Raw genomic sequence first — 12,301 nt, 5'->3', positions numbered from 1 at the left:
GCTTTATCTCTGCATTATTTCTCCCCTCTTCTTCTTCTTCAAAGAAAAAGAAAAAGAAAAAAAAGATTTGGGTTTATTGGTGGTGTACGTTTTGTCTCTGTACACAATGCCAAAGTAGGGTCTAAAATTCCTAGCTAGCTAGTCTCTGACTTTGTAAAAACAAATGCAAAGAAAAACGCTAGGGATAAAGTTCATTCTTGTTGTCCCCCTCTTCCCTAAAGAGTTAATTTGCAACCAACCAAGAAGTAATATTAATTAGTATATCTTGATGCAACCAACCAGGGCCGAAAGTGTGTGTTGGTGGTCAATATATAAACATATATGTGTGATTCTTATTCTCAACACTGTTCATAGTACGGACATTCCAGGAGACGTCAAAATAGACTGTAAATTATCATTACTATGTGTCTGTGTGTGTGAGATTATATATATATATATATATATATATATATATATATATATATATATATATATGCTGCATGCAATTTGTTTATAGCATATAGCAGAGTCGCCATCATGCAAATCATCAGTGGCATTTTTCTTATCCAAACAAATATCTAAAGCAGCTATACTACTTTCTCTTTCTTATCCATTTTATGGTTCTTAAATGTTTCTCTCTCCTTTTTTCTCTCTAGGTTAAACAATGCCATCCAACAGCCTCTCCTGCCTTTATAAATAGGCTGATCAATCCCAAAGTACACCAAGCAAACCCTCAAACCAATTAACCATTAAGCTCTTAGTACATCTGCTTTTGCTGCTCTTGCATATAGCATTTCCCATCACAAACAAATCTTTAATTAGAGTTTCTGCTTCTGGGTTTTGATTTGCAGAAGTGATCTGCATTGCTACTGATTTCTCTGCCCTTTACAGTGTTTGCATTAGTCAGTATACTTTGTTTTCTCTAGAGAAATGGAGAGTGTAAGAGAGTTGGCTTCAGAGAAGGCTGCTGTGATCTTCACAAAAAGCTCATGCTGCATATGCCACAGTGTGAAGTCACTTTTCTATGAGCTTGGTGCAAGCCCTGCGATTCACGAGCTCGATCGATATGCCAATGGGAGGGACATGGAGTGGGCATTGAGGCAGCTGGGCTGCAACCCTGCTCTCCCTGCTGTATTCATAGGTGGGAAATATGTAGGGTCATCAAAGGATATCATATCCTATCATGTTGATGGATCTCTAAAACAAATGCTCAAGGATGCAAAAGCCATCTGGTTCTAGCTAGGCTGCTAGCTAGTAGCTTACACATATTACACAGAAATTAAGCTATGCTAGTTAATGCTCTGTTAATTAGCTCAAAGTATACACAGAAAAGAATCCCAATACCATGCTTCAAGAAAAATGAGTATTGAGGTATATTTTCTTTTTTTCTTTTTCTACTATGTATGTAACTTCCCTGGCTGCATTCTATGTATGTGAAATGAAGTCAGATCATATGAAAAGTAAATCCTGGAGAGTTCTGAAGTTTTCTCCATCAAAACATCTTCTACTTTTAAATTTACAAGTAATTGGACACTGCAATTTTCCCTATCTGTCAAATCAGCAATGGATACAACTACATTGACCTATTTATGTATTTGGAATCCCAACTTAGGTGGCAACTGATATGCACCCCACATCGTTGTCCAATGCGAGAATGCCACCTAGGTTGGGAAAGAAAATTGGGAGAATGCCACCTATAAAATTTCATGATAAGACTGACTAACTAAACCGCAGCAGGTTTTTCATTTGTTCACAAAAGATTGTTTCCATGCTAAGCTAGATTAAAATTTTAGAATAAAATTAAGTTTCAACTAAGCATAACAGTAACCTTTTATCATGATCAATGATAAGAAATTTTCCAATACAAAAAACATATCCGCCAGATTAGGTGGGTCCCTGTTTGAAAAACTGAGAATCACATTTGCCTATAAAATGTAAAAGGCTATATAGTTTTCTGTTATTATGTGAGTTTGTATATGCATGGAAGATAAGAATCTTTTCTTTGCATATATATATACCAGGCTGTGGGTGCAGGTTAATCTTTGAAGGAAAAGATGAAATGGTTGGGTGGTTCTCAGCATTCTGGCGACTACATGCCAAGTGAATTTTATGGGAAGCCATGTGCATGACACTTTAGCCAAGCCGCTGAGGGATTAGAGACAAAGAAGCTTTGATGCCTTTAGGCTCCTATAGCTAACCTTTTTGGGCCTTGTATTCCTCCAAATCCAAAAGGCCAAAAAGTTCTTCCATATGTCCATCTATATAAAGAAGAAGCTATTTAATAAATCAGAATCTCTGCAGGACTATCTGATATGAACATCAAAAGAATTTAGATTTTCACTGATATGTTATATATGCTGATTGATGACTCATTATACTCTAAAAAGGCTTGCTCCAATAAGAGGAATATCTGGCCTCTTCATTTATACAGACAAGAAGGCTCTTCTAAAACGTGTGGTGATCATTTCCATATGCCTATCCACATACATGTGGAGCATGGAAAAGTTTGGAAACTTAACAGTCTGTATGAACAATATCTCAGCTAGCTCTCTTACGTGTCACGTGTGAAAAGGAATCGTGCAAGTTGGTGGGCGCAACACAACAGAATCGCAGCCACCGAAAGCCATCTATTTATCTCATCATTCCCCATTTTTCTGCACAAGGATTCAAGGAAGGTGATTTAGGGAATCTGGTATAAATTGATCCCAGCTGCCTTATGGAATAACTTTCTACTTTTGTTGTGTCTAGACAGAGAGTATATGTATATTTGGTGTTTGTTTCCATTAAATTTGTATAACCTGAAGAAATGGTGCATAGGCTATACACGTAGGTCGCGTATAAATTACACCACTCAATATATATGCAGTCATATAAGAGAAATTAATTCACTTCAGCTAAGCATGTACTGCATGCAGGAAATACATCTGCCATGCAACTTGTTCAGTCTAATAGATGTTTGGAGTCTTTATCTTAAAAGGTAGCTTCTTTGTTTGGGCATCTAAATAAAGACCATCCTCTTTTGAATTTTCTTGTTCAAAGAAAAGCAGTCCACCCTGCTATGCTGTCCCTATAAATAGTCCAGCAATTGAGAGCTCAAATATTCAAACAACCTTAAGCTTCAAACTCTTCTCTCTACCCAACCTAGCTAATTATCTATCTCTTCTCCTGATCATAACTCCAAGCCAATTTAACCATTGGATCGAGTTCAGTTTGAATTCGATCCGATGGTTCTGATAAAGTCTTAAGTAAACTAGTAGTCTTAGGTAATCCAGAGGACTACTTTTTTCCCTTCAAGGCAAAACTTTGCCATATTGGGAAGATACTCTTGATCAAGTGTTTTTTTTTTATCAAGATGGACAAAGTAATGAGGTTGGCATCAGAGAAGGGTGTGGTGATTTTTAGCAAGAGCTCATGTTGCCTGTGCTATGCAGTTAACATTCTATTTCAAGAGATTGGGGTGAGTCCTGTGGTTCATGAGATTGACCAAGATCCTGACGGCAGGGAAATGGAGAAGGCTCTTATGAGGCTGGGGTGCACTGCCCCCGTGCCGGCTGTGTTCATAGGCGGAAACCTGGTGGGATCAACCAATGAAGTCATGTCCCTCCACCTAAAAGGCCAACTCATCCCAAAGCTGAAGGCTCACCAGCAGCAGACTATGTCTTAATTAAAACTACTCAAATATCATATTGCGAAAAAAATAAATTGGCTCAAATTCGTACTGTAGTAGTGAGCTCTGCATGCAAAGTCTATGTAGTAGTGCTTCCTTCTTTTATTTCTTTTTTTTTTTCTCCTTGAACAAGTTATGTAGTGTTTGATGTGTCTAGTGCTCTGTAACATTTGATCAGCTATAGCATGTATTCTATTTCCTATTCTTAATGAAGTTAGCTTTATATACTTTCTGTCTTGGTGTGCAATTTTGTAGTTTGCTGCTCCCCCACTGCCACTATATAATGTCCAAAATGAGAACAATACCATTTTAAACTATGAATTCTAAACATTGCAGTAATGCAGACTCTAGACCATTTGGAGATCTTAAAATGCTCTCCCTTCGTACTTCCCCCACGCAGAAGAAAAGGTGAAAAAAAAAAAACGAAGAAACAAAGGTCTCTCTCCACAACTTGAAACAAAATGTAAGTGAATAGCCAGTTTATTCATTATTTGTTGTTGTTGTTGTTTTCTACGGTCAACCCCTACATATAGAATATCCTGAGAACAAATTATACTGCATGCTGAAAATTCTCTGAAATGATTGGAAACAGACAGCGCAAAATATCAAGAGTTTGGGATTTAACTAGCTTTCAAACCATTATAGTAAATTGTGAATCTGTTTTTTTTCTTTTTAAACCCTTTTTAAGCATTCTGAGAAAAGCTGCAATAGAAAAATTGAAGCAAGAGACAGAGAAACTTCCCAAACACTGAGTAAAAATCTGGAGTTGTAGAGAGAGAAAATTTAAAATCTAACTTTCATAATCCACCTTGCTTTCCTCCATACATGGTATTAAAAGTAAAAAGGAGAAGAAGAAGAAGAAGAAGAAAAAGGTGCACTTTTCTAGGCATAGATTCTTCAACTTTATCAGAGATAAAGAAAGGTATTACATTCGTTTCCTTTTAACACTTTGCTTCCTTTTCTTTTATTCTCTTGATTCTCTCCATCCAACGATAGATTTGTGTTTGGTAGTCAGTGTCAACCTATCAAGAACATCATGGAAAATTACAGCTCCACATGTTATTAGTGCGGAGCAAGATGCATATATGGCATCTCCCGTACATATTCCTTTTCAACTCACAGCCTCAGAGTCAGACGACACACATATCTATCCTCCCACACAGAAAATATATACATGTCAATTCTACAATTTGCACATACAACTCTCTAGCTAGAGAGTACTGTTTTTGCACTCAAATTCCAGCAAACTTGGATGCATAGCGAAACTACGAATAAAAGTTGTACAGGTTAACTTTGCCAAACTCTATAGCTGGCTCTACTTGTCCAAGTTTGTTAACTTTTAAACAACCAAAAGGAATCAATTGAGTGGTGAGCTGCCCCAGAGAATCACACTAGAACAAAGATTCATTGTTGGCTTATGTTCTGCTGATCAATCTTAATCCAGAAAATTCAAAACAAAACATTAATCTTCAAGTAGTGAAAAGGGCATGCAGCCGGCATGAAGTTTTCGAGGTTTTATTATGGAGAAGAAATGAAGTCTGTAATGTTTATGATACCATAACAAGATGCTCCTTGTCAGGCAGAACAAAATATTGTAGAATTTATCAAATTTAACCTGATAAAAAAAGTAAAAAACTATAGCCATGCCCTGCAGAATCCATTCAAATCTTACATTAGGTGTACTAAATCTTACATATCAGTATCAAATATTACGAGCATCATCATCCGAATCGATTTTGAGTTGAATACTCTAAACTGATAGTAATAAGAACTATAATAAATTATGAGATGCAGGTTCACCGTTGTAAAGTTGATCCAAACAACCTATTTGTTTGAAGAAATTATTATGAAGGATACAATCATATTGGTGCGGTCCATTTTAGGTTACCCTGAACACTAGTCCACATGGGTAGTGCAAGTGCTTAGGTCATGTTTGGCGATTAGGATTGAATTGCATTGGATTAGGAGGTAGGATTAGTTACATTGAATTACATTCGATTGAAAAAGATATGGTCTAGATATTGTGAAATGCGGTTCAATATACAAGAACTAAAAGTAGAGGCTCGGATCCCATTGGCACTAGTGTCCTGAGTTTGTGTCGAGGCTCCCGGATCTTGAATTCAAGATCAAGGGATTGGAGTAGCGAGATTATGTATCCCATCTCATGGGTAGGATAAGTTGTCCTACAAAAAGGCATATAATAAAGGTGGGTGCAACTATCTTTTATCCTATCCACATTCCACATTCCACATTCATTTTTTAACACAAAAAATGATATTGGATTAAGCTAATCCAATCCTATTCCTTGTTCTACCATAAAAAAAGGTTCGATTTTATAAAATTTAAAAATTAAAAACAGTAACGAATTCATATATTAGACGCGTTCGATCTCAATTGTCTCCTCCTACCCAATCACATCTTGACACATCACTATCCATAGACCATGAGAGAGGTACCTTAGTCATTCGAGGAGGTCGGCAAAAAGCCTCCATTCTACACGTGGCGAGATATCAGTAGGAGTTTAAGAGCACAAAACTAAAGCCACCGATCAGAGCTAGAAGAAATCGTAGTTTCTTATCACGCCTCTTGCTTTCGTTCAAGAATCGATTCTCTTACCGCCTGTTTGGTTGCCAGGAAAATGAAGGATAACTACGGAGGAGAATGTGAGAATTTCTCGGATCTTAATTACTGTTCCTTCGAATGTGAAAATCTTAATTACTGTATTCAGATCACTATGTAATGGAGATTTCTGGTTTTCATTATAAATTATTAAACAGATTGCATTATCAAATTTAATTGGTAAAGATCGTCGTGGATCACTGTATTTATAGTCTGATTTGATTTGGAAACTTGTGATTCTATTTTAATGAATATGTATGGCATGAAATAGATTCGACATTATATTATTGTTGCAGAGAGATATCAATAGGATCGAGTTCTTGAGGCACTTGGGTCATATGAGGTGCTTAGTTGGTTGGATTGGTTCCCAAACCCTTGATTCGGATGCGCAGCTTTTGCTTCTTCTTCTTGCACATAAGGTTCGATCCTCATTTGCCGCATTCTTGGCTTTTATAAAATCTACTTTTGATTTGGTTTATTAAAGATTATGAGGATTTTGTATTTCATCATTAGTGCTGAATAATCTGTTTGAAAAGGGAATGTTGAAAACTAAATGAGGGTTTTTTTGGCTCTCTTTTTTTTTTTTTTTTTCCAGGTGGGTTGGGGGAGTTTGAATTCTTTCTGTGGAAGAAGTTGTCTGTTTGGGTTTTCAAGTTTGGGGAAGAAGAAGAAGAAAGGAGAAGGACGGGGTATATGATATGGGTCAAAGAGAGGAGATAGAGCTTAAGTTCAGGATTTATGATGGGACAGATATAGGACACCATTCTTATGCACCATCCATGACAGTAGCAAATCTCAAGAAAAGGCTACTTGCTGAGTGGCCTCAAGGTAATAAAGCCACACCCAAATTGGATTTTGATGAACATGAGTTGCTGAAAATTGAATTTCATGAACTGATATATCATGTGGCGTATACATTACAGATGAAAGCAGTCCATATTTCAGCTGCATTTTCATGTAACATAACATATTTTGATTGTTAAAACTTCTCTTGATCAAGCTAGCTATAGTACTTTTGTCTAATCAATGGAACTTTAATTTTTCGATCACCCCCAGCGAAAACAGTGACACCCAAGTCTGCAAATGAAGTAAAACTCATACATAGTGGCAGAATTTTAGAGAATAACAAAACACTTGCTGATTCCAGAATAACCTCCGTTAACCAGCCTGGTGGTGGGGCTGTAATCATGCATGCAGTAGTGCAGCCTCCTGTGCCCAAACAAAAGAAGACAGGTTAGTTCTGTACAAACCCGCCTTTTAATCTCGGAAGTAGAATCGGTCGATCAATCAGATTCAGATATATTTTTGTTTTTTTGGTCAATGTATCTTTGTTTCTGCAAAGTTCTTTCTTTTAGTATCAATGGATACATGAAATTTCCTGCATGTTCATGGATGATGAGTGCCTGATTTATATGTTCCGGGTGGGTTTTGTGCAGATAAAAACCAGAAAGATATGCAAAAAATGAATTCATGCTCGTGCACCCTTCTTTAATCTGGGAAGCAGTCTCTGTAGCTGCGATTGCAGAGGACCACCACATTTGATTTTTCACTTGTTATTTTGTTTCATTTTTTCATATTTGATTCAAGTTGTGTGTAAAATTTTGAGTGACATCTATAGTCATGCAGTTAAGTTGCCTTTGTTACTTGAAACTATCGGTCAAATTGCTTCATTTTTTCGTATCTTGTTGTGTCAAACCTTATACGGAAACTTCAATTGTGGACAAGGCCATCCTAAGTTACTAATACGTATGCTAAAGTAAAACTCTAATATAATTCCCTATTATTATTTTTTTATTTTTCACAAATAGGCCCATTCTAACATGAGATATATGGCTTTTGTTGATGCGAAAAAGTGGTTCAGTACTCTTGGGCTCAACTTCGTGATATGGGAGCTTTTGATATGCCTTGGGCCTCGGTAGTGTGAACGATCTGCAAGATGGGCAAACGCTCGGTAAGACCTAAGGCACTGGTGTGGTACCGGCCAAAGGCTCTCCGATGCTTAAGTAAGTTCGGATTTAGTAAATTAAACTGACAGATCAATAGGCTTGTATGCCGTTAGCTCTGATTACCTCCATTTTGGGATGACTGTCCTCTTTTATAGACCTTGGGAGGTGTGCATATTGTTTAGAATTTCGATGTGTGCATTTTGGGATGACTGTCCTCTTTTATGTCGATTATGAGCATGCAACGTGTCCTGAAGAGGGGGTTGCCCTAGTGGAAGGATCGCCAGGTTAGGTGCCGAAGGCAACCACGACCAGGCTCGATTTTGTCCACGTGTCTTGTTCTTGTTGGCTGTCTATTTTGGTATAAACAGCTTTAAAACTCCCGTCATAGACTTATAAATCGAAGAATAAAAACCTCAGTCATATTAACCACATTTTTTCTTTAAGAACAATATCAAGTTGGTAACTAAATATTCTAGTCTCAATTGATTCCTTTCTATAATAATAGTTGGAACTTGAAACTACATCACGTATACATGCAACATGTATTCCAGATTTACCCTAAGCATAACAAACAATGCCAAATAGTCCTGTATGTATCGATATGGAGACTTCAGTTGTAATTTGGAAGAATATTGTAAAAGGAAATAAATAAAATAAAATAAGGAGACAATAAAACTTGGGTGACACTCAGACCCTGTTCACCCTTTTGGTATTCTCTACACCACATCCATCCAGAGCAGAGCAATTCAGGCATTCACAATTGACCAGCAATAATCCATCCAATGGAAGACTCTGCTTCTCCTGCTTCTCCTGCTTCTCCGCCTCCGACCAAGAGTCGACAAGATTTCGGAAAATTGGATTTCGGGTAATAATAGAAGATAAAGCAACGGCCTTTTCTTACGTTTCGTCTTTTTTGTCGGTAATTTGTTAATCTTTGTTTTGTTTCTAATTATTGATTTAGATGCGACCATTATCGGAGACGATGCAAGATTCGAGCCCCTTGCTGCGACCAGATTTTCCCCTGCCGCCACTGCCACAACGAAGCCGCGGTGCTCCCCTTTCTCCTTATGCCCTTTTATATAAAATATTTATATAATTCATAATTCATGTGTAATTGGGACTTTTTTATTTTTTATTATTTATTAATTTTGTTCGTTTTGTGGTTCTTAGAGCTCCCTCAGCAACCCCAAAGATCGCCATGAACTTGTCAGGCAGGATGTGAAGCAAGTATGCCCCTTTCCCCACATATATTTATTTATTCATATTAACATTCACACTTGCTTTCACTGTTCTATTTAATCATAGTGTTGATTATTTGGGTTTTGCAATTGCTGTTTTAGGTTGTATGCTCCGTTTGCAATACAGAGCAACAGGTTCGATTTTGGCGGTTCCTATGATATAATGCGTTTGTTTATTTTTAGTGCAATTGAACCTTTCAAATGCCCTTATTTTGCTTGCACTGTGATCTGTTCCCAGGTTGCTCAGCTTTGTTCTGACTGTGGTGTCAACATGGGAGAATATTATTGCGACATTTGCAAGTTCTATGATGATGATGTAAGATATTTAGTTTCAATCCATTAGTCATCTTTGGATAAATTAAATCGGAAGTGTCTGAATTTGGGGATACAGCTGTTTAGGTGTTAAATTTGAGTATCTGATACCAAATACCAAATATACTGTTTGTGAATGATGCAGATCAGCAAGAAGCAATTTCATTGCAATGAGTGCGGGATTTGCAGGTTAGCCAACTGGTGATATCTTCCTTTTATTGATTTCTGCTTTTCGGATTGTGCCCTTCTTTCACACTGAACTATTTCTGTCGTTGAATTTTGATTCTCAGAGTTGGTGGTCGTGACAACTTCTTTCATTGTCAGAAGTGTGGTATGCAATTACCTTGTTTTGCTGGATTTGTTTTATGGTTTTGTAAGCTTAATATTATAATCCCTGTTATTTCTTTTTCAATCACTCTAGTCCAACCTTGCACCTTCAGATGTACCATACTTAGATACAACTGGGTTATTTCACGTCTTAACTTGGAGAGATGAAAAGTTCCTCCATTCTTAGGGTACTTCCAAGAAAAGAGTGATGATGAGGCAGGACCTATAACTCAGAGAATTAGAGCTTGTGGCTGGAAAGTTGAAACCACGGTGGTGAGGGGTTCAAATCCCTCACTTCTTATAATTGGCCAAAAAGTGAACAATATCTTTCCTTTTGGAAGTAGGCAAATCATGATAGAGATAACAGATCCATAACATAGGGTGGGGTTGGCCGTTAGGGTCCCCCGAAGTATTCATACATTTTCAGTCAGATTGCATTTTTCACGGAGGTTTTATTCCTCTTTTCTTTTTTATTTTTGGGAATGGCAACACAGGGAAAGTGGAGGCTGGCTGATTTGCCTTTTCTATGTTCTTCCATGAAAACAGGTTCTTGCTATGCAGTGGAACTGCGTGATAACCACTTATGTGTAGAAAACTCCATGAAGAATCACTGCCCTGTTTGCTATGAGGTTTGTGATTATTTAAAGTTCAAAAATTAAAATAAAATAAAATTTATGTCTTCTAACAACTCTTTTACTATCCTGACAGTATCTTTTTGACTCGGTTAAAGGCACATCAATTATGAAGTGTGGACACACAATGCATTCAGAGTGCTTCATTGAGATGCATAGACAAACTCAGTTAACTACATTTTATCTCGGAGATAACTAATTTATTATATAAATTGGATGAGTCAAACAGTAGTTGTTTGGTCATAATATATTTTGGATTTATCATCCAATCCAGGTATCGTTGTCCCATCTGCTCCAAGACAGTACGCGACATGAATAGTATTTGGAGATTGTTGGATGAGGATGTGTGTATTCTGCTCCTTTTCATTCCTCTTTAATCCTTGTATCCTATATTATTGTGATTCTGAAGTAGTTTTCTTTTCTTTTCTTTTGGGTGACAGATTGAAGCCACTGCCATGCCCGAGGAATACCAATATGAGGTAGTTGCTTTGTCCTTTTTTTCTCCTTCCTGTTTTTCAATTGTCTTAGCCATAGTATACTAAATGAATCTATGCCTTTATCATACACTTGTCATCTACCACATTGACCTTCATTGATGAAGGTCTTTGATAGTTGCATGATTTTTGGTATAGACCCATGTCTACGTTACTCTATCTATTACTCTACTGTTCCTAGTTTGAAACATACAAAAACTGTCAATTTACTTATTGGTTTTCTATTTATTTTATTATTATTTTCCCCGATTGTAAGCATATTGCTCTGTTATACCATTCTTGGGCACAAATTGAATGTAACAAGTTGCATATTCTCCAGGTATCAATTCTTTGCAACGATTGCAACACAACTAGCAACACTCCCTTTCACATTTTTGGGCTCAAGTGCAGCAACTGCAATTCATATAACACCCGAAGAATTTCAGCTGCAGATCATCGATGACATTCTATTGATTACAAGTTTTGTTGAATATGCAAGGCTACGCCAATTCACATTAGACTCTTTTGTCTATGCATCACGTTGTTTTGACTAGAATAGTCCTCTTCTATTGTACCTCTGCTTCTTGTACGCCAAGTGTATGAAAAGAATGCTCAGCTGCTGTAATTGACTAGCTTCCATTGGTTCATCCAATTTATACCAACTCATTGATTTACCGTCCAAGTCAGAATAGAATCAATCTTTCTCTGCCGCATTGCAATGCCCTTTTTCCTTTCTTTTCTTCACAAACACATCTGTATTTTTGTGGCACAATTCAATTAAAGAACATGAAATTGTGCAGTCCGAGTATACTTGTGATAAGTTTGGCAGTTTGTCATGCTCGACTCGTGAAATCTCTTTTGGCTGACTGAACTTCGTGAGGAGGTAGCAGCTTTGTCATGGCAAAACACAGCTGCATGTCTTCTTAGTTATAAAAAGGCAACTGGTTTCCACCGGGTTAAAATTGCTGCCTGACCTGTCATGTCAGCTATTAGTTTATGGCATCGAGTAGTGTCGACAAAACCGGACTGGACAGGTGGTAGGGCTGCCCCACAGAAAGAAATCAATTGAAGTAAAAAACAAAAAAACAAATCACTTGTTAAGCTGACT

General features: G+C 37.2%; 4 protein-coding genes across 4 annotated transcripts; all 4 read left to right on the top strand.

The window, feature by feature from the left end:
* Positions 1-504: 504 nt before the first annotated feature.
* On the top strand, positions 505-3,873 carry LOC110761848 (Thioredoxin superfamily protein). The gene has a single exon (XM_088246198.1). It carries the CDS (start codon positions 910-912, stop codon positions 1,216-1,218), a length of 309 nt encoding a protein of 102 aa, XP_088102324.1. The 5' UTR covers positions 505-909; the 3' UTR covers positions 1,219-3,873.
* LOC110761788 (Thioredoxin superfamily protein) lies at positions 3,332-3,873 on the top strand. Its single transcript, XM_021964348.2, has one exon. It carries the CDS (start codon positions 3,332-3,334, stop codon positions 3,641-3,643), a length of 312 nt encoding a protein of 103 aa, XP_021820040.2. The 3' UTR covers positions 3,644-3,873.
* A 2,688-nt stretch (positions 3,874-6,561) lies between these two features.
* On the top strand, positions 6,562-7,945 carry LOC110761785 (membrane-anchored ubiquitin-fold protein 3-like). Its single transcript, XM_088245304.1, has 4 exons — positions 6,562-6,684; positions 6,861-7,093; positions 7,322-7,498; positions 7,702-7,945. Exons 2-4 carry the CDS (start codon positions 6,964-6,966, stop codon positions 7,755-7,757), a joined length of 363 nt encoding a protein of 120 aa, XP_088101430.1. The 5' UTR covers positions 6,562-6,684; positions 6,861-6,963; the 3' UTR covers positions 7,758-7,945.
* Positions 7,946-8,845: 900 nt separating this feature from the next.
* On the top strand, positions 8,846-11,875 carry LOC110761811 (zinc finger (C3HC4-type RING finger) family protein). The gene is made up of 12 exons (XM_021964382.2): positions 8,846-9,076; positions 9,173-9,260; positions 9,382-9,438; positions 9,552-9,584; positions 9,688-9,765; positions 9,907-9,950; positions 10,052-10,092; positions 10,635-10,717; positions 10,797-10,888; positions 10,995-11,064; positions 11,161-11,199; positions 11,534-11,875. The coding sequence occupies exons 1-12, from the start codon at positions 8,994-8,996 to the stop codon at positions 11,654-11,656; spliced, it is 831 nt and encodes a 276-aa protein (XP_021820074.2). The 5' UTR covers positions 8,846-8,993; the 3' UTR covers positions 11,657-11,875.
* The last annotated feature ends 426 nt before the right edge of the window (positions 11,876-12,301 follow it).

The sequence above is a fragment of the Prunus avium genome, chromosome 8, assembly GCF_965620075.1.
Source record: "Prunus avium chromosome 8, drPruAviu1.hap1.1, whole genome shotgun sequence".
NCBI lineage: Eukaryota > Viridiplantae > Streptophyta > Magnoliopsida > Rosales > Rosaceae > Prunus > Prunus avium.
Note: the sequence above shows the minus strand (reverse complement) of the source record. Positions and strands in the feature narration are given on the sequence as shown.

Coding starts and splice junctions, on each gene's coding strand:
- LOC110761848 (XM_088246198.1), top strand. CDS start 910: ATGGAGAGTGTAAGAGAGTTGGCTTCAGAGAAGGCTGCTGTGATCTTC.
- LOC110761788 (XM_021964348.2), top strand. CDS start 3,332: ATGGACAAAGTAATGAGGTTGGCATCAGAGAAGGGTGTGGTGATTTTT.
- LOC110761785 (XM_088245304.1), top strand. CDS start 6,964: ATGGGTCAAAGAGAGGAGATAGAGCTTAAGTTCAGGATTTATGATGGG. Junction 7,094..7,321: donor ACTTGCTGAGTGGCCTCAAG/GTAATAAAGCCA, acceptor GATCACCCCCAG/CGAAAACAGTGACACCCAAG. Junction 7,499..7,701: donor GCCCAAACAAAAGAAGACAG/GTTAGTTCTGTA, acceptor GGTTTTGTGCAG/ATAAAAACCAGAAAGATATG.
- LOC110761811 (XM_021964382.2), top strand. CDS start 8,994: ATGGAAGACTCTGCTTCTCCTGCTTCTCCTGCTTCTCCGCCTCCGACC. Junction 10,093..10,634: donor CTTTCATTGTCAGAAGTGTG/GTATGCAATTAC, acceptor CCATGAAAACAG/GTTCTTGCTATGCAGTGGAA. Junction 11,065..11,160: donor GGAGATTGTTGGATGAGGAT/GTGTGTATTCTG, acceptor TTTGGGTGACAG/ATTGAAGCCACTGCCATGCC.